The 23444-nt window shown below is 39.7% G+C and overlaps 1 protein-coding gene across 1 annotated transcript in view; it reads right to left on the bottom strand.

Moving 5' to 3' along the window:
* The window catches only part of LOC138104774 (PHD finger protein 21B-like), an 81548-nt gene that overhangs the window by 13856 nt on the left and 44248 nt on the right, over nt 1-23444 (bottom strand). Inside the window, exons 3-5 of the mRNA XM_069003978.1 lie at nt 12778-13128; nt 10261-10383; nt 5269-5320 (exon numbers count right to left, since the gene is read on the bottom strand). Of these exons, the coding sequence (XP_068860079.1) occupies nt 5269-5320; nt 10261-10383; nt 12778-13128 (526 nt within the window). The remainder of the gene's footprint in view (nt 1-5268; nt 5321-10260; nt 10384-12777; nt 13129-23444) is intronic.

Raw genomic sequence — 23444 nt, 5'->3', positions numbered from 1 at the left:
GAGCAAGATCTCCCACCTGTAATCCAACAGTAAGATACAGCTGAGCTTTCAAGGTGTTTATGATACTCAGGAACTGGATTCCCAACACTTAGTTCTGGTTGCCAGCATGCTTTTCAAGTGTTGATCATTCCCACATACCATTTTAAGCATTGCTACAATACAAGGGCATCAGTGTTGTTGGTCATGTCTTGGACACAGTGTCCGTAGAGATGAGGCCAACACTTTGCATGGATTTTGTACTGGCCTAACTTCTAAGATATGGATTTAAAACTTTTCCTTCACAAGAGACTATTGGCTAAGCCGCTGTTCTTGGAGTGATGGTTGCATCAGAAGGAAACTAGATGGACAAGAAAAACAGGAGAGCACCTACTAGCTGGGTTTTCCTATGGCACAGGGACATGTCACCTCTCATGTTCAGAAGGTGTCTTCTCCTAGGGCAGTTCAAATAGCACAGGCAGACCTGTATTCACAGTCTGACACAACTGGTCACATGCTGCCATGTGACTCAAAGGGCTGCAGAGAATCTCACCACCAAGAAAAGTGTGATCCAAAGCTGCACTGCAATGTGAGATAAATGCCTCGGCTGTAACCACTGTAACATCATGTTAACATCCTCCATGCTATGCAGATTCCAAAACACAGGATCTTGTCTGGAAAACAGTTCTGTCCTACTGTGAAAGTATTTCCTATTAAATGCTCACGTGTCTATGCTGAAATACCCATCCCGAAGCTCCCAGGGAGCATCTAAAGGGAATCATGCCTCAGCAGCAGCAGCAGCAGGGTGAGTGCTACACACAGATCCAGTGGCCTGTCAGAGCCACAGAAGAGAGATGGTTGTTCTTGATGTCAGTGTCAGTTTTTACAACAGAAATGCTCTCAAGGCCCTAAGGTAACAGAGACGTCACAACTGAGGAACCTTGGTGCAGCCATAAAAGAGAGGAAGTGGTTCTTGGCTGACTCTTTCTTTTGGTCTTAGCAGTGTGAGCTAGAGCTGCAGCTCTTGCAGCCAGGCTCATGATCCCAGGCAGTGAATTCAGCGCTTGCAGCATCTCAGCATAGCCATGGCAGTGCAGAGAAAAAACTGGAGTTAGGGCAGGCTTGGTCTTCCAGAAGTGATCACAGGGATACAAGATTGTGACTTTCAATTGCCCAGAAAAAGAAACAAAGAATTCAATACAGCAGAGTTTTCTTTACATGCACCTGGGCCAAGCATCTCATAAAAGAACAGAGATGGATCTGTTACTCTCTGCCCTTCTTGGTCCCAAGTTAAAGAGAAAATTTCTTTGGTACATGCTCTCATCAAGGCAACAGAAAGTATCTGATGGGGTCTGAATCACACATATGGCAGATACCTGGAATGTAGCTTTGGAAGAGGCATTGATATGGTACAGAGAAAAAGGCTGGCTGGCTGTGAGGAAAAGTAACAGCAGTGGGAATAGACAGAAATGAAGAGAGAGAGTAATGAACTGAAACAGCTCGAGATGTACACCACCCTATGCAGCCATCAGGGAGGGAGAGCACTTTCTTTATGGAAACAAAAATACCATGCATCTATATCTAGAGTGGTTCTGTCAATAATTACACCTAGACAGAGCAAAAGCATATACTAGTGTGCTATTTTTTGTTACGTGTTACTTCTCCTAAAAAAGTATTGTGTACCCTTCACAACAGGTTGCAATAAAGTTAAATTAAATTTGTTTCAATTTATTAAATCATAAATATTCCAGTAATCTAGATAGACCAAGATATGCATTTTAGAATGACCTGAACTAAAGGTCCTTCTTTTAAAGTTTTGCTTTCTAACTACCTTTTTACAAAATTGTAATGCTAGAAGGTGTTCTAACAGCCTAGAGAAAGATTCAATGCTACAACCATGCACTGCAGTCATCACAGAATTGAGCTATCTTATTCCTTCGTTTATTAATGTCCTAGGTTACAATGTAAGATGTAACCAAAAGCATGCATTCTATTATCATCTTCACAAGCTGTTAAAGCAGGTGAGGCAGTGTTTGTTATCTCCTACCATGACTCATCCCTGATAACTCCCTCTGGTACTATCTCTGTTTAATGGGCAATCAAGGACCCACATGACCCACAGAATTACATCAGCCCATTGTGAGATGCTCCACTCAGGGGGAGGAGCCAAGCATTCCCACCTGGATATAGTCTGGGGTTTGGAGCAGCACAAGCAGCCCTTACCTATGGGACCTCCAGAGGACAAGAGCTACACCACTGGACCTTCAGGTGAAGACCAGACCATTCTACAGGATCACTGCTTCAATAGGCCCACTTCATCTGGACTGCTACCACCACTCTGACTAGGACCTAGGATACACCCTGACAATCTGTGTGTCAGGTTGTATCCTGACTCTGTCAGTGTTCTTGTACTATTGCATTTATTTTAATTTTCCTATATAAGTTATAATTCTGACTTGTGATCTCCCACTGGTTTGTTTTCAAACTAGCACAATTAATTAAAAAAATAGAAACCAAACAGGAAAAATTAAACCGTAATACATTTCACAAAGATGAATGAATTTGAAGATAGCTTCATGTTGGAGGCCAAACTCCAATGAGCTGCTGCCTTCACCAATAAAAACTCTGCATGGTCATTCTATGAGGCCCATGATAGCAATTTATCTTCAGGGAAAGCTGTACCTTGTAGACTGTCAGTCAGTGGAAGCACCTGTGTTCATTTACTGGTAAAGATGCCTCACACTCAGGCTCTGCGAACAGAGTTCTTTTCCCAGGCAGGGAATGCTCCTGTGGAGGTTAGGTGGGAAGGCTTCTAGGCAGATAGAGAAATCCATATAGAAGTGGATCACAGCCCTTCACCAAAAAATTAATGAATAAAATGAAGAAAAACAGTAACACTTTAAATTAATGATACCAAATGAATAAGCTTTTAATGACCCAATCTTGATAGAGTTAAATTCCAAAAATGTCAAATTGAGAAATATATTAGAAGTATTAAAATAAACTGAACTGTGTAATGACCACTGCTTCCTGATAAATAGCAGTGACTGATAACTAAACATGACAGAGCAGTAAAATAATAACCTTTAGTATGTGAAAGTTATAAGGGCATTTTTGACAGTTGTAATCACCAATTCTGATAAAGAAATACTCTTTCCATAGTAAATAGCTCTTGGTTGGAACCATTTATTTAATGCTAGTAGGAATATAAAAAGTGAAATTGTCTTCAAGAATTGATTCTGCGTGATGAGTGTTTTAGCAGTTTGGTTTAAAATGTGCATCTCCACACCTGATGTAGAACAAAGTGGAGCACTGCTTGGCATTTTGAATATAAGCAATAAATCCATACAAACAATTTATTAGTTCCAATAAAACCAAAGGGTATAGAATTATTCAAAATTAAGTCCTCTCTGTTGTAAGCATACTTTGTTCTTCAGGATAATTTCAAATGTTGTCCTATTTTCCTTAGACAAAGAAAACAACAACCAGTCACCATTTGCAATTTTTGGGTTATAAATCTTCTCCCCAGATTGTTGTAGCTTTTTTATTTCCATTTCAACCCATTACCATTAAGGGATTAAAAATGATGAAGGCTTAAAATTTCTTTAAACTGCTTTCAAATTCTCAGTCATTGGCACATTAAATGATTTTCTAAAATGCAAATTTAAAGATGAAAAACACTGAAAAATGGCAACAAGACCCACAGGAAACCTGCTGCATATACTGAGGAGACATTACAATTCAGATGTATTTTCTCACTAATTCACAACTTGTCTTAAAACCAAGGAACTGGAAATCTTAGTAAAAAGAAATCAAGCTAAAAATGGTAGATACCTTTTGAGACAGCAAGGTAGCTAAGCATGTTCCTAAGTCTATAGCACATAAAACTTAAACTCAATAATTCCTAAGTATTTTGCTGGCTATGGTCCACGGGATGGGTGGTTAATATCAGTTGCCATTAACACTTTTTGTGATCAAGACTCACTGTCACCTGACAGAGATACCAGCTTTCTCTCCTTTTACTGGTGGAATCACACCAACTTGTCGCGGCTGAGCTTGTAACTAAAACCATCAGGGTACAGATATTTTCTTAAAAATATCTTCATCATCTCTGTCCATGAGAACTATTCTGCCACCCCAACTTGTCTCACATCACTGGCAGATTTGCTAAACACACTCCTTTTCCCCCTCTCATCTATGACTTCAGAACAACAGAGCTGAGGCAAAGAAAGATACAAATCTGCTAACTTTTGCAAGCTATTTTTGGAAGGTTGGAGAAGGAAACTGAAAACTATGTAATACTGCATTTGGCTTATGTGCAATATTTGTTTGAAGTCAAATTCAGGAGCCTGGGAAGGCATGCTAGAGGCTCTCATGCAAACACAGGATTAGATGGGAAGATTGTTAAGTTTTTGGCTAAGTGGGGGAAATGGAGGGAAGGAATTCTTTGTGAGAAGTTGTCTTAAGTAAGTAAAATCTTATTAAACAAATGCCAGATTTTCACCATACTTTACACATTATTCTGTGCAACTCTAGAGATGACATACAATCAACTCAGAAACTGGAAGTCCATCTCACATGGGAGGGAGCAGGGGGCACTTGCTACGTATCTGGGCAAACATCTTTGAACCTCAGAGATCCATCAACCAGATCAGTGGTGGTCAGAGCCTTTGCAGGGTATTTGTTTCCCTATTTCCTCCAGTTATTAATGTCTTTTAAAGGACCATGATGACTGAGTGAGTCCAAATACCAGCCTGTGCCAAGCATGCTGGTGCTGACTGCAGGGCCAGTCCTTGTGCCCCTTGAGCCGTGCTATGGGGTGGGAGGCAGAGCTAAGTAAGGTCACCCACTATTGTGAGACTGAAAGGCACAATTGTGCGAAGGCAACATTTCATCTGATTTTTTAATTTTCATTTTTTCAATTTTCATTGCCCTTCAGAGGATGGGATAACGAAAAACTGAGAAGAAATCTTGTTGATGTGTATAATTATCTGCAGGCAGGGGTCAGAGCATGGACCGGGCTGTGCTCCATGGTGCCCAGTGACAGGACGAGAAGCCATGCGCAGAAACTGATGCCCAGGAAGTTCCATCTGAACATGAGGAAGAACTTCTTTACCAGAAAGGTAACAGAACAGAACTGAACAGATTACCCAGGGAGGCTGTGGAATCTCCTTCTCTGGAGAGATTCAAAAGCCATCTGACCACAATCCTCAGTAACGTGCTCTGGCATAGAAGCCAACAGAAAAAATTTCACTCAAAAACTGAACTGTAAATCAACATATGCCATCTTACCTTCCAAATGTTCTGTTGTAACCAGTCCTAGTGCTACCATGAAGGCAATTTTCTAAGGAAAAAATAAACAGGTTAGATTTTCTACTCTAATAATCATGATAAGAAAATAAATAAAATTAGCATTGACAGAATAAACCCAGTGAAAGTCTCTTAGAAATGTATCTTATTTGATTGCAAAGTAATGTGAAGAACTTTAACTGAAGATTTGCTTCAGATACGCCTGGTTCTCCTTGTATGACTATATAAACTCTAGCAGTTCAAAGACTTTTGAAGCCAATGCTAAATGACTACTGATCTTACACAGCACATGACCACTATTCAGTCAATTTAATCTATTCAATTTCACATTGCTAGCTGGATTGTTACTCCCTTCTTTAATGAAGTAATTGTGTATTATTATTACGATCTGGACATGGCACTGCTTTTATGGGATATGAGCAAGCTGTATCAAGTGCAACAAGTATGGACTGTACAACACTAAACAAGACATCAGAAACATATTGGAAGTCCTCTCCCCTCAAAAAAAAAATCAGAAATTTCTCTTCCCAAGATACAAAAATAACATTGTGTGCATGGATTGTGAAGATATATACTGATCCAACATTTTTCCTCAATGGGGAGTGAACAAACATCTCCCATGGATGCAGGTGAATTCATTTTAAGTGAGGAATCGATCTAAAATACTACTCACAACTCTTCTAAACTATATATGCACAAAACATGTCTTCATACTAAAAAATCTTCAAAACATGCTGATGCAGTTATAGGACAAGTATTAGAGCAGATTTTAAATTTACTATCAGTGATTTCTCACTGGAAAATTTTTCCTTGCAGAAAGGTTTTGCTGAAGTTTTTATTGCATGTTTTTGATGAAAACTGAAATTACGCTGTGTTGTTCCAAGCCCAGACTGAACAGAACTCTTTGGGTTTCGGTCACATTTGTGGTACTTTTGGGGCTTTGGGGGCCTCCATTTTCTGCTCTGCTGAACAATCTTGTTGGATCAGGTTACCCAAGGGGGTATTTTCATGAGGTTCATTTCCACAGGAGAGAAAATCTGACTACAAAACTCAAGCTCTTGGGAAATCCAAGCAAGCAAAGCCCACAATCCAAGTCTGAGAAAGTGTACAAAGACCATAGGAAGATGCAATTATTGTACCCCAAATAAAATGTTTAGATTTAGGTCAAACTAAAACACAGTGTTTAAGCAGCAGAAGGTCAAAACGTTCTGTTTCATTCAAAGAGTGTCAGGAGAACATTTCAACACTTTCAAGGCAAAACTAGTCTGACCTTCTTGTTTTGTGAAAAGCCTGATGAGTCAACATTTCATTTCAGTTCAGGATAAAATCAACTAGTAAGTCACCAGAACTACAATTTCCTTTGCAATTCTGACTTTCACTTAGTGAAATTGTGAAAGCAAAAATATCCTCATTTTGTAGATGAAAAGATCTAACTCTTGGGTGGGTTTGTCAGAACCAGAGGGTCAGGATTGGACATCTCTACCACTCATGTATCTGTGAAAATACCTTTGTCAAACAGGTGAACTAACACCCACATAAGACAGGAATATTTCCTTTCCACAGCCTCGGGAGACTCCCACTCTCCGGGTAGATTAAAAAATGGTGGTGTAGAATTTCTTCACTGGCAGTTTTGATATATTCACACTGTATTTCTGCCTTCCATATCTGTGATAATTACACGTGTTCATTTGCATGTCAGACCTTGATTTCAGTAGTTTTCACTCCTTATATGCCTCAAACACCAGCCAGGGACAGTGGTAGCCCCACACCTGAAGGAAAATCTTTTTTATTTGATCCACTGTGCAGATCTGAGAAGAAAATTAGTCAACTGCTTAGAATTACAAGCTTCATCTCAGCCCCATCAAAAAGTAATGGTGGCAGGATACTTCTCAGCACTGTGAGCAAAAGTAAGAACAACATTTAGGGATAGAACCAGAAATCTGGAATGGTTAATGTGTGTTTTCCTAATGGAGTACAGAATTCCTGCATTACCCCAACATTGAACTGTAGGGAAAGCACACATTTTCTCATGCCTCAACTGAAACTATTTGTGTACTGGAATGTTTGCTAAACAATTTCCTCTCTTCATGCTGAAATTGTTTTAATATGTATCTAACTAAATGTAATGACAACATACTTAAAACATGAAGAGCCATCACAAGTGGACTTGATAATTATCTCATGATTAAACACAGGAAGTTTTAGCTACTATACAGATTTGAAAGGTGGTTCCTTTTTAAAAATCCCAGTTCAAGCTGTATTCTTTTTAGCAAGCATATTATATTAACAGGCTATTTGTTTTTATGGGTTTTGCTATTTCACACCCCAGTAGCTCATTGGATTCAACTCAAATTCTGACTTCCACTGCAAAACCTTCCTTTCAAATGTCACAGAGTTTCTCCTCTGTGCAGGAAGCTGCAAAACCAAGACTTCATTTTCTCCAGATTTGCAATCCAGGCCTAACATTAGCATTTAGTTCACAATTCCCGTATGTCTCTCTTGTACTTCTTAGGAGGGATTAGAACATCTGTAACTAAATAACCAGCACTTATGGCAGTAATTTTATTTTTAGATTAAAAAATTTTAGAATGAAAATGTTGCCGGATAGTTTGCTAATATGAATTTTTAAATGAGTAAAAAGTTTTTCGGCAGAATTCTGTTTCTTTCTGTGTTGAAGTCAGGTCTCTTCAAGAAAAAAAGATTAACACCCCCTGCCCCATCCCAAACAAAAACTCCCCAAACAAACAAACCAACCCAAAAAACAACATCTGAGATTTTCTCCCCAGAGGAGCAGCTCCCTTTTGTAATTCCTCTATTTCTGTACAGGCATTCCTCCATTTCTTCTCCCTGGTGGGAGAAGGCCCATTACTGGATCCATCATCATTGTCCTCCATGCCCAGCTGAGCCCTGCTGATGGGAATGAGTTGGTGGCCTCCTCCTCCTCAGTCCATGACCAGCTTCAGGGCTTACCAGCAGAATAACCAAGCCAGGAACTAAAGACAGCAATTATCCTCACTCTTCTCTGTTCTGGTACACTCCATAACTGCATGTTGGATTCCTGGCTACTGATAAGTCTGGTTATTTCTGGTTAACTTGTTTCAAATTGTCAGTGTAATTTGTTAAATCCCAGTCTCTCCCAACTATGCACAGAGCCATATTGGAGTTCCTGCCTCAGTTTTGTGCTTTGAAGATAAATAAAAGTGAGAAGTGCATTGAGTACCTATTTTCTTTTAAAAAATACCATGTTGTCTTTCCTTCAAATTTAATCATCTGCTTAAAAGCCATGAGTGCTTTTAGAAATACACAGTATATCTTTTCATGAAGCAAAACAAAGATTTTCACAAAAGCATTTCATTTTGTAATTACATGTTCTATTTATGTCATTACATGTATTTATACTAATTATGCTGTTAGTTCTAATTACACTAATTGCATAAATACATGATAATCAACTAATGTTTACTTTCAAAGAACAAAAGAAATTAACTCTAGACCTACCTAGTTATGGCTGTACAACAAATCTATGAAAATAAAAGAACTGTCATACTTTAGGGCACAGTGTCAGCACCCTACCCAGAAAATAAAGGTTTTTGAGACCTCCAGTAAACAGGGTAGGAACAGTGTCTGTGGTTAGAATAAGGTTGTAGAGATACTCTAGTTAGCAATGTAATGAAAATCTCTCACATTTATGAATCCAATACCAAAAGTGTGGCCAGTCCCATTGCCTCTTCCTGCATCTTTCTGGAAGACGTTTATTCAATATTTTTTCCATGGGGATAAGTTACAGGCAAAGAAAAATTGTTGTTTTTTCCTAGCATTCTGTTTCTAAGCAGGGCCTACTGGCCTTTCTGCCTGTGAGGTGCTACAAAATAAATTTTTGGAAATAATCTGCCTAAACAAAACAGGACTCTATAGTCCCATCATTCAGTGGTAATGAAGATTCATATAAGTGTTTCCGATTCAAAACCTGGGAGGTTTCCCAACTGTAGTTCTGCAGAGCTTCTACATAGAGCTGTGATATTTTGGGCTAAAATATTTATCCTTAACACTGTTTTAACTGTATGAACCTCTTAAAATGGTAAAACAAATGACCACCCACGTGCCTCAAGTAACATACATTTATATTGTATTAATCCTCTTAAAACTACAGCTCCAAGGATGCTTTCATGCCACACATTTATTAGACTAGTGAGGTTAAGATTTCATAGGACCTGAGCATTTCCACAAAGAAGTCGATTTGGTTTGTATAACTTCTCAAATTGCCTTAAAATTACACCCAATCTAATGTGAACATATCCAGCCAAAACCCAAAATATCTATTAGAGAGACCCCATTTCTACAAGGACTTGCAGTTTATATTTCTAGTTTAAATCAAAAGTATAATTCCCAAAAGAGATTTAGTCTTATTACCTGCTTTCTACTCTTACTCAATTTAAAGCATCTTAATGTATTTCAGACTAGAATCTGTGTACATGTGGGAAGACGTGTACACAGCAAATGCAGGAAACTATTAATACAATATAAAAATGGCAAGATTCATTACAAAGAAGATGTTAAAAGCTCAGCTTAAAAAAGAAATGTTAATTCCACCTCATACGCAGCCTCTAAATCTGATGCTGTATGTTTGATAACATGAAAGAAAATAGCTTAAGCTTGTACACACCTTTCACAAGAAATCCAGCTACAGCCACAGGGTGCCTAGATTATTATGAGACCTCTTGAGTATTATGAGACCTTAAAGTCTCATATTTTGTGACAGTGGAAGATTTGAATGATGCAAACCAAACTTATCAGGGCACTCACTGGCAGGAAAACCACCCTGATTGCAGAGATTGGGAGGAGAGATGAACAGCTGGCCAAACGATAAGCACGAATAAAGTAATCATGTATGCATACAGAAGAATGTTTAGATTTAGCCCCTATAACAACCATATTGTAGCTCATTTATTAAAAATCAAAAATAAAAAAAATCACCTCTGGATTTTGCTCCTTTTTCTTTTTGGTAGCAGGCAGTCCCTGAGCTGACTCTTCAGGAGGTTTCTTTGTCTCCACTTTACTTTCTGTCTGGGGTTGGATTTGAGGTTGAATAATGATAACCTAAAAGACAATGTACAAATCAGAGAATTCACTATATGAAACTGGATTTTTCTGCCTGAAACCTTTGAGTCCTCTTTGAAGGGTTACTTCAAAGTAATTCCCTACAAATAAGAAATGTAAGTCACAAGTCAAAAGCATAAAACAATAGGTTACCTAGGTTTAGGATCCTAAATCCATACTTAAATTTCTAAAAATTAATTCTTATTGGTGCATTATAAACCTACTGCAGCCTAGGTCACTTGATCAGTGCCTCTGAAAATTAGGACACTTTCTATTTAGAGGACTTGTGAAGGTGGCTGAGCAGCCATGCTTTAGCACTTGTGGTGCAGTGATTTTAAGGTCTCTCCTTTGATTTTATTTTGTGTACAAGTAGAAGAGATGGGATTACTAAACATTCAAACCCAGTCTGATCTCAGTTGTACGAGTGTTATTTCAGAGTAAGTATGTGGGAATGGGAAAGAAGGTACTGTGTGACAGGTACTCTTCATTCAACTGAGATCAGACTTCAGTCCTCAGCCTTTACATGTTATAAGCAGCGGATGTCCAGTTTTCTGTAAACTAAATAAACTATATGTGTTTTAAATTAAAATTAGGTCTTGTGTAGAACCTATAGGAATTAGGACACAGATCTCATACACACATTTATGGTAGTATATCCAGTTGCTCATATTTGAATTACCACATGAAGATTTACACAATGTAGGTCACATTCTCTAGAAGCTAATAAATTAAAAGGAATGAATGACAATTTCTGCCCAGAGAACTACACATGTGACTTCATACCTATAATAAAAAGGACTTCGGAAGCTTCAAAAGGACTTCCCAAGGACTATCATCTTCTAGATAAAGATTATTAGATTTGAACACTGGGCCTTGTCCATCTCTTTTATTGTTAATTTTCAATCAATGTCATTTAAGTGTTAGATACATTTCTCAACTCAGTCACTCTAGAAGATTCAAGAGCATAAAAAGAGATGGTTTTCCAAGCCAGCAGCCATTTTAAGTAAGAGAAAAATAATTTATGTCAAAGAAGTGGGGAAGAGATGTCTGCTTTTATTTACCTCAAAAGCCATCCCACATCTTGTATTTTTTTAGCACGGTATGACAAGCTGTGCTGCCAACAAGACCAAAAGTAGCAGAATCCCAGTAGTAAATTACAGTGAATGTCTGCTGGGTACATTGGCAGCCTGTATGGAATCTGTCTCTGGTATAAGAGTGGTGAAGTTCTTGCATTCCAATGCTGAAAAGCAGTACAAAGATGAAACAAGTAATTCATAGCTTGAATTTTTTCTTTCTACTGATTCATCTCCTGGTCATTTCTGAAACCCTGAGCTCTCATTTCATTTGGTCTTCTCCTGGAAGAGCAGAAAGGAATCTCTGATTATTTTATGTACTCCATGGAGTCAGTCAATAGAACTAGTATCACTGTATCATTGAAGAAGGAGTCCTTAGGAAATTTGAGACTGTACAGAATTCAGGGATTTTATTAGTGAGGATTGGCTTAAGGAAAGAGAAGTTCATATGGTCCTGCTAATGTCAGCGTACATAATAATGTGTTTTGTTCCCTCTAAAAAACAGGCTTGCATACAGATAAAAGTCTACTAGTCTCTATGTGTCCCTGTAAAATTTTTCCCATTGCTTTCTGACTATTTTCTCTGAGAAGAACCACTAAAAACACTGCACAGGGCTGTGCACTCCCAGGGGAATATTCTGCTCATACCTGCAGCACAGTTCCTGCATTTGCTACCTGTCTTGGAGTGACTTTATGATGCATATCCCCTATCGCTGCTCTATGTCCAGAAATTAATTTTGTGCCTTTCTGCACCTTTAAACTAAGCCTGAGAGGGGGGAGAGGAAAAAAACCGAGCAAGCTTTTCAAGCAATTGTTTCAAGGACACAGATACACACTCCTCTGCGTCCTGCAGTGGCAAGAGGAGCAGGGGAAGAACCCTTCTTGCTTTTCAGCCAGTTTTTCACCTCTTTTTTTATCCGGAGGGAGATGGAGAGTTGAACTTTGTTTTCCCGGGACTTTGGTTTTATCCCTTCTTCTTTTTTGAACTGTTTCAACATCAGAACACATAGGGAGAATTATTCATCAAGGCTCCAGAGGTGGGCCCACCAGGACCCAGCTCCAAGGAGGGGGAGAGAGACTACGGAAGGACTCTGAAATTTTCCCAGGTTTCTCTCCACAGTGAGAGGTTTTATTATTTAGCATTATTATCCTTTTCCTGTGTGTTTGGTTAAATAAATAGTTTTTATCTCTTTCACTTTCCTCCAAGGAAAATTTATTTTTTCCCGAACCTGGTGGGGGAGGGGTGGTTGTGACCTGCCTTCTATCAGAGGATATTTTTCCTCCAAATTTGTCCAAACCGGCACACTACCCAAGGAACTCACCTTGCTGTCGGCACTGATGAGAAGCGGTTGCACTTTAATGCTGTCGTTGACCACTGAGACTGTGGCACTGGTGCTGATCGGAGCTGCATTGCTGGGGGAGGTGGAAATGATGGCATAGGCCACACCAGCACCACTCAGAGGGGATGAAAGAGCTGCAGGCTCGGTGACACTTTGTGACTGGCTGTTGGGTGTCTGTACATGGCTGACGGTGTTGTTGGCAGTTGGGAGGGCAGGGCTAGGGTTTTTGATGCTTACTATGGTTGCCTTCTGGAAGGTGGGAGGCTGCTTGGAAGGTTGGTCTCTGCACGGGGAGATTGGGAGGCTGTCTGGAATCAGGGTCTTTGGCCTAACCTACAAACAGAGAGTCAGGAGTTATTAGGCACATGAATAAACACTGCGCACATGCATTTGTCCAGTAGAATCTCTAATCGCGTTAACCACGGACCAGGAGCATCTAGAAAAACAGAATGTAGCAACTGCAAGTAGCCAACCATTAATTTACTTCTACATATATTCCCAGCACTTCTCAATTAGGTCATTTTGAAGTTCTTAAACCACTGCAATGCTAAACAATAAGGGAAGAGAAAGTCAAATCCTCATTTTGATTAGCACACATCCATACAAATGCTAGTCAAGTCACATCCAGTTCTCAGTAGGGATGTGTAAGCCAAAGCCTTTGCAAAGAATGGAAAATCCATGCAATAATTTCCTGTTCTGAAGGACACAACACTCTTGTTATGAATTAAGGAGTGGGCGCTGAATCATTAAGGGTGTTGTGTGGGAAAGCATTTACAGGGACAGTAAAGCATATGCCTTTATACTGGTGGATTGGTCAATGAACATCCTCAGATGTTTAAGACATCAAATGGAGAGGAGATCAGTCACACAATCACTTAGCTTACAAAAAATAAATAAAATAAAGAGAGGGATACAAGAAACCCAAAACCATCAAACATCATATCTTGTTGCAGTAATTAAAGAGCTAATTTGCAGCTCCAGGTGGATGCAGGAGGAACTTCCATGAATGGAAGAGGACACTTTGCCCAGCTTTGCAACAGCTGTTGCTGTACCCAGAGCCATGAATGATAGCTGCAATCAATTGTTTTCAGCTAATGTGATGTGTTTCCAGTGGTGTAATTAACGTCACCCTGTCAATATGGCTCTGCCTTAACAACATGTTAAATACAGTTCCAGGATTGAAAATAAATAATTTAAACTGCTTCACATGGAGTTAACTTCACTCCCAGCTTACTCGTTAACACAGCCAGATAAAACAGTCAGTTCCCTCTGTGCTTATTTAGTCCTGTCACTTTTCACACCTTCCATACTGTGAAACAAAATGACAAGTTCTAACAGACAGACATGGGAAACAGCTGTCTGTGTCACCATGCTGGAGTCTACAGGAGCCTTTCAAATGGCACCAACTTCAAGCTTGAGCCTAAGTAAGCAATTTAATGAAAACGCAGTGATTAACTGATCTGCAGAAAACCATCTCTCAAGGCTGGCCATCATCCTGTATCGTGTCAAGAAGGAACCGTACCATTTGTCCCCAAAGCAAATACTAAGTGCAGCAACACACATGTTGTGAGCTCTTTGTGTCTTGGTAACTTGTCCCTCAAATGTTGGCAGGACCCCAACACCCATGAGCTGTGCAAATGGCTATCAGAGAACAGTTCTGCTTGGGACATTCACATTTCCAGCAGTCATGGTAGATGGAAAGGTAAAGAGGAGGTTTGCCCAAGGTCCTGCAGACTTGTGCCAGAGCCAGGAAGCCACTGTTCAGCTCACAGCTTCGAGGTGACACTGGAAAGCCTCAGAAACCTGCTGTGAAATGATGCAAAACTACACAGAACTCCAACAAACCATAGTCAAAATACTCTGAATGTAACTGAAGGGTTCTTTGCTCATTTTCTTTATGGAATCACTTTGTGTAATGATTATCTGATTGACTTAGTTAAGATACCAGACAAATACCTTGGTCAAGTAGTTTAAGGGAGGACTCTGTAATTAGCTTCATATCCATGGCTAGTTAATGGTCTTATTTTCAAAAGTAGTGCACAAAGCACTGGTTTACACCAACCAGTTCAGGAGTTTTTCTAGACAAAAACTGTCATGTAGTCTACCAGGATCTACTGTATCTGTCACTCTTAATTGCACTTTTATATTTAATCAAAAACCTAATTAAGTGCCTATATATATTCCAGCTATACAATTATCTTTTCTACTGCATTTATAGCATTTATATATATATAGACTGTCAGATGTAATACCTCAATGAATCCTACACACACCCATAATACACATCCTGCAAGTTGTGGATGAACACATATTACTTTGCTATAAAATAAGCTCTTCCTGCACACACAATTAAACAAACTTAATTTTCCAAAACACTAAATTCTTTATAAAGTGCTGCATGCTGAAATTATCTGATAGGACTTACCAAACTGGTATAGCACAGAACATATGCTGGGCACTATCTGCCACCGTGTGATACAGAGGAGGAATAGCTGTTTTCATGGGCTAAGCTTCTGCAAACTCCCTGCCAAGTTCACCCAACCTTGGGAGATCATATTTATCTCCTATTACAGAACAATAAAAAGGGTTGATTACAGAAACAAAAGTTTCAGGTGCTCCTGAGTTAAAGCTAAAATAATTTAAAGAGAAAATAACATTTATTTCTAGGGCCTGCAAGGATGAATCCAAAACACAAAGGAAATGTAAAAGCCCCTTGTGCTCCAACACCTATGAATGTTCCCCTCGGGATATAAACACTAAGTGCAAACATTAATAAACAGCTACATGAAAGACCTTTGGCAGAGTGTCACCTAAAACCCTAAACTGCTACAGTAATTTGTGAAGATAAATGGTGTCAACTAGTAAGAGAAAATATAAGAAGGAAAAAGGTAGCATAAATTCCTTTTCCTCACAGCAAAACTGTAGCTTAAATTTGGGAGATGAAAGTAGGACAGTGGCACTAGCAAAAGTTTGGAAGCTGACAATCACTGAAGAAGAGGTAGAATAAAACTAGGGCAGGACAGGGACTGCACTGCACATGCACAGTATCAAAGAGTCATTTTCTACTGAAAGTAGCACAGGCTGGATGGCACCAGTCCCTGTCACAAGAGCCACAGAAATAAAAGGCACCAAAGTTCAGCAAAGAAGAAAAAAGAAAGAAAAAGAGACAGCCTGTATGTTACCAAGAGAACACTTCAGCTGTTGGCGAGTGCTGCAAGTAACAAACAATTCTCTGTAGCTCAACCCTTCTTTCCCCAAGTATCTTTCATTTAACTTCTGACAGCTGTCAAAACAGAATGTGATACTACCAGGGCTCAAAATGCAAAAGAGAGAGCTGCTTCTTGAATATAATGATTTCCTAAGCCCGTGTTGTTCTTGAGTTTCCTCAATACCCACAATAACAAACATTTAATTTCCTGTGGCAGTGCTCAGACTGGTACTTCTCAGACAGCTGCAGGTGAGCACACTTTTCAAGGCGATATTCTCAAACCTGAGCATTCACTAGGTGGGGGCTGTCTGCTTTTCAGACAGGGAAATAAGAGAGCACAATCCTGTGAGATGTACAGAGTGCTCTTTTGTTCAACAACCTCTAATTTAATATATTTTAAAGACTTTCAGATCAGGAAAGAATTAGCTCCTGTGACTAACATGATTTCTTGTATATCCCATATTATTAAGCTCCATCCAGATGTCCCTCATATGAAGCTCAAAGGCTTCTAATTCACCAAAATGTCATTCAAGCTCTCAAGAGCACAAATCGCTGAATACTGCAGAGGTGAATGAATTGCTGAGTGGTAGAAGAGGTAGAAGAGCCTGCTGTGTGTCACCACTGACAAAGGCAAATGTGATCATGGGCAATCTGTTTCCTGAGGTACATCCCACCAGGTGAGCCACTCACCTGTTGTAGAAAAGAAAAATAAGATAAGAAAGAAAACCTCTTACAAAAGAACTCCTCAAGATCCAACCCAAACAAGTATGGGGGAAAAGGAGAAGGGAAGAAAATCACACAATTCCTCCAATCTCTGTGGGCAATCCTGTGTAGTCCTAAAGAACAGGATTTAATTAGAACAGTTACATCTGTGCTGATCTGCAGGTGTTATGAGAATTTTTAAGGGCATTTCAGGTAAATGTGTTCTCCTTCAAGCCTATAGGAAAGAAGGGAAGTTAACAAGCATACCTCAGTTACAAACCCAAAAGGGATCACTGTGATCCTCCAGCTCACAGGCCATATAATTTCTCCCAGAAACTGAAGACTGATTTTAAAAGAAAATACTAAAGACTTCTTAACGATGAGCTCCAGTAAATTGTTAAAATGGTTTTTTATGCTCATGACTGGCGTTTTATTGCAAGGCTGAATTTGCTTAACTTCAGCTTCCAGTCCCTGGATCTTGTTATAGCTTTGTCAGCAACACTGAAGAGCCCTCCCCTTCCCCTGTATCAGATCATGGATCATGCTGGATCACGCTCAGCATCCATCAGCCCTTCATACTGGCAGGGCTGATCTGTATGAAAATAAGTTTTTCAGCTCAACACACTATCACATTGCCTTTGAGAGAAAGACCATTATTCACACTTTATTTTCACTTCACCCTTGTACTCAGAGCTTAAAAACAAAAACTCAAAATGGATTTGGCACAATTCATATGTCACATAGACAAAGTGCTGGGAGCAGCAGACAGAGCTTTCATTCTTGAAAAGCTTTAGAGGATCACACAGAAAATGTTAGCAATGGCTGATAAAATGAAGGCAATATGGGGTAATTATATCCTTCACCAGAGCGAACAGATGCACATTGACTTCAGTAAAGCTGTGTCTATTTATGCCAGCTGAGGACCAACTCTCTCCCTCTTCTTTTTTAATCAATAAAAATTATGCAAAGAAAAGGTTTAGCATAACTTTACAGCAATGACACTCCCTGAAATCCAGCTTGCCCCACTCACTCAAACACAAGTATTTGCAGCTTGGTTCATTTTTAGTTCCTTTCCCAATAAGCTCCTATTATTGTCAGCCTGGTCTAAGACCACAGTCAAAATAAACACTTTATTTTCTTCCCACAGGGGGAAGATTTCTTTCTTTTCTTTCTTCCCTTTGATGGAGCTACACAAAAAAGAAGTTACTCTTCATTGTGGAAAGCCCAGGCAAGATGACCCAGATCAGTGAATCCTATGTTCACATACAACATAACTCTCTCTTTAGCACATCCCTGGAATTTAGCCTGGGAACCTAAGGAAGGATGGTGTGAAATACAGGGCAAAACCCAAGGAACTCCTCCAGCCCACATTTCCAATCCTACTACTCTGGATGGAGTAGACCAGGGAAGAAACCTTAATCTGATCAAAACCTATAGCAAAATTGAGCAGACTTCAGCAAGGCCAGAACTGCAATGAGCCCCTCAAAACAAACCCTGGTCTCTCAGTTTACACGCAACAAAACTCAGGAGTCAATCAGCAGTATTTTCACACGTGTTAAAACTGCACACACTCAATTAGGAATTTCCCAGGTGCTGTGTACCTGCCATGATTTGGTATTTCAATTGTTAGTCATGGACAGCTAACTTTAGTGTACAGGTGACACGTAGCTAATAGAACTCCTGTGTGGTTTCTAAGAAGGCAAAACAATTTAATTTAGTTTTTCTTCTCCTTCAGCTTTGCCCAATACTACAGAAATGGAAGTTTTGCTGAGAGGGATGTTTGAGTAGGAATCTGCCAGCTCTGCTTTTTGTGGATGTTGCCATAAGGTAGTCAGGTGGGAGGTTTTACTAAAAATGTTATCAATGTTTTGAACACAAAGCTGTATTTTCACAGGAACTTGACTGACTTTTGCTAATGAATTGTGTATTTTTTGCCTATATTTTCTGGTTTGGCACTGCCACCAGTGAACGGATGATTCATTAAGTGGCTCTTTTCCATTTGCAAAGGGGGAAAACTACCATTAAACCAGCAAATAAAAATCAATATTATTCAAAAAAATAAGAACCAGAGGTTGAAGTTGAAAAGGACTTCTGGTCTTTTTTACCTTCTGCACAACAATTCTGTCCTTGAACATTCAGTTATCTTTGGGCCTCTGAGGAAAAAATTTAATCCTTATTGTTTAGGATTACAATGGGAATATAAAAGATAGACTGTGATTATACACACCAGTCAATAACTTACTTCCATTTCCACTCTTTTCAGCATTACAATTTAGCTTGCTTCTCTCACAGATACTCATCTATGATTAACTTCCTTCAATTTAATTTGTGCCCTTAGGCACAAATGAGAGAAGACCTGTCTGCTTTCCTCCTGTCCATATACTTCCATAGGCAAGCTCTGGACTAACCCACACATCTGGCATTCACTGGATTCAAAATCTGGTGTCACATTAAAGACCATGGATATCACTGCTTTGTACTGTCCACCACTTTAAGAGCTTGTCCTGCTTCTAGACAACAATAACATCACATTATGATGATTAGACCAGCCCCAATTAATTTACTAGCCAAAATAAAAAATGAAAAACAAAAATAATAATAGAAGTAAGGACAAAAATATTTTCTGTCCGCTGACAGCCTAAGCAAGATGGAAGCACACAAAATGTTGAGACACCAGGAGATGAAAATGAAGGGTCAGACAGCAGCATAGCTAGTTCCTCCAAGCCTTTGCTGAAGTCGTGCAAAGAAAGAAAGCCTTCCTGTCTACCTGTTATTTGCCCATAATTCTAATGCAAGCTTGTACAACTGGCATTGAGGCTCAGAGACACAGCATAGTCCAGATCCAGGCCAGATGTGGATCGGAAGCCACATCTTTCACATGGATACAAATGGCATCAGTGGAGAGAGGGAAAATTTCTTACCCTCTCATTTGCTGCTACTCCGCAAAGCAGCGCTTGACATGGAATAACATGAGAGTTTTCAACTGGGAAAAAGGCACCATGCCAGGTGTAATAATGGCTTGAATATTTCCTGAGATTTTCATGGATATTTCAGGATTCTGTGTGAAGACTATCATGGAGAGTTGACTTCTGTGGAGGTCCTTTTCAAAGTGCTTACAACACTGATCAGATCTGAAGGTCTCAAGCATCAGTAACAACCAGTTCTGCTTCTCCTTCCCCACCACTCTGAATCAGTTCTCTTGTTAAGAACTGAAAACTGACACCAATAGAAAGGCAGAGGAAACAGAGAGAGGTCCTTTGGAAAAGGTGCATCTGAGTGTAGGCCCCCTTGATCCACCCTACACATTCATCCTTGACCTTACTGCAGAAGACTGGATTTCTTGCCACTGCCAAGCTCTGGCATGCTACCATCCACAGGGAATGTTCTCACGGCACCACCTTAGTCACTCCTTCACCTGTCTTGGCTGCACAGCAGCAGTGTAAAATACATACCTAGAAGGTGCTACAGCAAGCCACTGCCTCTCAGAAGCACAGGCAACCTACCAAACATCCACTAGTGTGGAACCGAGACTCCCACAGACTTTTCAATACTATACTGTGTTTCCATCCCAACCTTCAAAGCTCTCCCTGTAAAGACTTAATATGAAAGGCCAAGCTAGCCATGCATCCCTGGTTCAGGGAGTCTCTACAACAAGGGGGAGGCAGCTGTCTCAACCTTCTTCTCTAAGAATCATGAGCACAAACCTCATCAATTTCTATACTAAATGTTTTCTATAGTGGCATGCAATTAATAGTAGCATGCCCATTAAAAATAAGCAAATTGATAAAAAGATACCCTAAGCAGAACCCTCAGCTGTATGTGCTTCTCCCCAAAGGAAAAGGCGAGAGAAGAAATACCTTACAACAGATATTCATCTTGGTGCTTAACACATTACCAGAAGGTGCTTCAATTACAGTGACAAGCACAGTATAACAGCTTATATACAATAAAACAGATTAATAACTATATTTATTAAGAGCTACAGGTTCAGCCAGGCCTCTGCAGACCTGTTATAAAAAGTAATTTTTCTTGTTTTCTGCATGCATAAAATGAATATTAAATACTGTTGCTTGGTTGCTTACCACACTGATTAAGTTACCTTCAATCAGGTTCTCTCCTCCTCCAGTAGCATTCCAACAAATTCCTCTGGAAGTGCTGAGAGTTATATACCAGAATGTTTCACAACATCCCTTAGGTTTAGTCCCTTCCCCCTGATATTGTAAAAACAACTTTACCCAATTCCATGATTCCTTTCTCAATCAAACAATAAAGTAGACTTGTCTCTCCACTGCATGATTCTGCCATAACTTTTTATACAAACATGTATGTCTGTGAGCTTCTTTTCTATTTTCATGAAAGACTGACTTGCATTTAGTAATACTTTTCCACTTTCCAATGGCTATGTACAGTTTTAACACATTACACTTAAAAATAATAGGTTGGTTTTTTTTAAACTCATGATGCAAACAGAGAGAGACTTTGCCACAGACCAGCCTATTTCTTTTACAGTACACAGTGGCATCCCAAAACTTGAGTTCTGTCTATAGGAATTATTTTCCTATCAAGAAATCTTCCAGAAGCCCTACCACTGAGAAAGTCAGGAGCAGTGCCTGGCTTTGGTACACATGTGAAGAGAAGCAGCAATTACCAGTAGAAATGTGCTCATGAGAACTATGACATGAAATTTTAAAATAGGAATGTGTGTTTAACTTTTGAGACTCTGGCTGGGCTCACATGGTAGCCAGTGAAGAATAATGCACTCTAAGATAACAGAGCCTGTCCCAAGGCAGCCAGCCCAGTGACCACATTCAGACCCTACTGAATTACACGTTAAAGTCACTACAGAAGATAAAAACTAAGCAGTATCTGACAGCAGAACTGGGTAGAGTCGATTGAAACATACATGTTTCACCTAAGGCCCTGTGAGTACCTGTTTGTTTTCACCACTAGCCTGCGTGATCCCTCCAATGCAGACACTGCTCTGCTCTAAGCAGCAGTGTCATGAGCAAAGCCATCCCAAATTGTGCCTTCAACCAGCACTGGAAAGATAGGTCACGGAAATAGCATTGTAATCCAACATTCAAAATGTCACAGTCTCTCCATTAATTTGAATGAGGATTGGACTGGGCCCAAATTACTGACAACAAAGCAGAAAATTTATTTTAATATCTTTATTTTTTCATTTAAAATCTTCCTGTTGAAGAACAGAAAATAACATTTCACATGTACCTCCAGGTGGCTACAGTGCAACTTATATTTGTCTGTAAACCAGTTCAAAATAGACAGAATCTTTGCTCTGCAGCTGGAAATTGGAACTCAACCTGACAGAATGCCATCCCCTCCTTAGAGCAGATGGGTGCCATAAAGAAGAGGAGTAGCTCAGGAGTACCACAGTGTTTGAGTAGAGGACCTCTAGGATTTTCTTCTTAAAGTGCAGTAGAGAGTCTGCAGTTTCAAAGCATCTCACCGAGCTGGAAACCTCAAAGACCAAAGTAAGAAGAGAAAGACTATCTGGACTTAGCTTCTCAAACATCACAGTTCCTTTATTTGATGAAAGCAAAACCAACTTCATATTCTGGAAGAAAAATAAAAAGAACAAATGTCTGCCAAAGAAGCTTGTTTTGGCAAATAATGAATGCTTAAACAATATTGTTTGTATTGTACAATGAACTTGTAAGTAATGTTTGTTTGCTCACCACTTAATTAGCGGTTCTAAGTGATGGGATTTTGCTGCCATTTGTGAATGTGCAAATTTTGAAATTTCATTCCCCAGATGGAAAAGCTCCCAGGGGGTCATATCATAAACCCATTCAAATGAACAAAACAAATGAAAGTATCTGTACAAATCTGGAAAATGAGGGCACTGTATGCATTGTTTTATGTAAGTCTTGTTAAATGCCTTGGTTTACTTGTGTGGTATGTTTTTGCTTGACTGCATAAGGGTAAATCAAAAGAGGCTGTCAAGATGAGGAGCATGAAAGTGTCAAATATATCAAACTCCTTTAGACATGATGAGGACCCTCAAAATGGATGAGTCCCCTCTTTCTGTCCAGCCAGCCTGGTAAAATTTATGCCTACCTGTAAATCTAAAGGGAATCTGAAATCCCAAAGAAATAATGAGACTGGCCAAAAGGAGAAATGCCAGGGAGCAGTTGGTGTGCTGCCAGGAATGCAGATAGTGACCTGGATTTTACCCAGTTATCTACATGCACCTGAGATAGAAGTGCAATCTGTCCACCTTAGAGGAAAGCCACTCATAGAGGATGATTCAGAGATAAGTAGGCTCCTAAAATGACAGGAATCCCAAAAGGGCTCCACCCAGGCCTTCCACCCCTCCACAGACCTGCAGAGAAGCAGCACATGCAGCCCAAAAGATTAGGTGAGTGCGACTGTACCTGCCACTGCACTTGCACAAGCAACACCTGCATTCACCTGCTTGAGTAAAGACACAGCTGCTGGAGTACAGAAGCCTTTGCTGGTCTGGTTTCATCACCGTAGGGCTCTACACACTTCACTGTCACAACTAGACTTGGCAGAGATGGAGATCGGGGAAGGTTCCATCCTTTCCAGAACAAGATTGAGCCATAGGTAACATCGCAGAGTCTGGACATGGCACTGCTTTCTTTCCCTGTGAAATACTCCAAATTCTTGGTAGAGAACTGATGAATATGGTTCTACTGTCCCAGTAATTTGCTGCTACATTGGCAACCAAAGCAAAGGTTTTAGCAGATGCCAAACC

The sequence above is a fragment of the Aphelocoma coerulescens genome, chromosome 1A (genome assembly GCF_041296385.1).
Source record: "Aphelocoma coerulescens isolate FSJ_1873_10779 chromosome 1A, UR_Acoe_1.0, whole genome shotgun sequence".
NCBI lineage: Eukaryota > Metazoa > Chordata > Aves > Passeriformes > Corvidae > Aphelocoma > Aphelocoma coerulescens.
The sequence above is the reverse complement of the archived record's forward strand: the minus strand, read 5'-3'. Positions and strand labels throughout refer to the sequence as shown.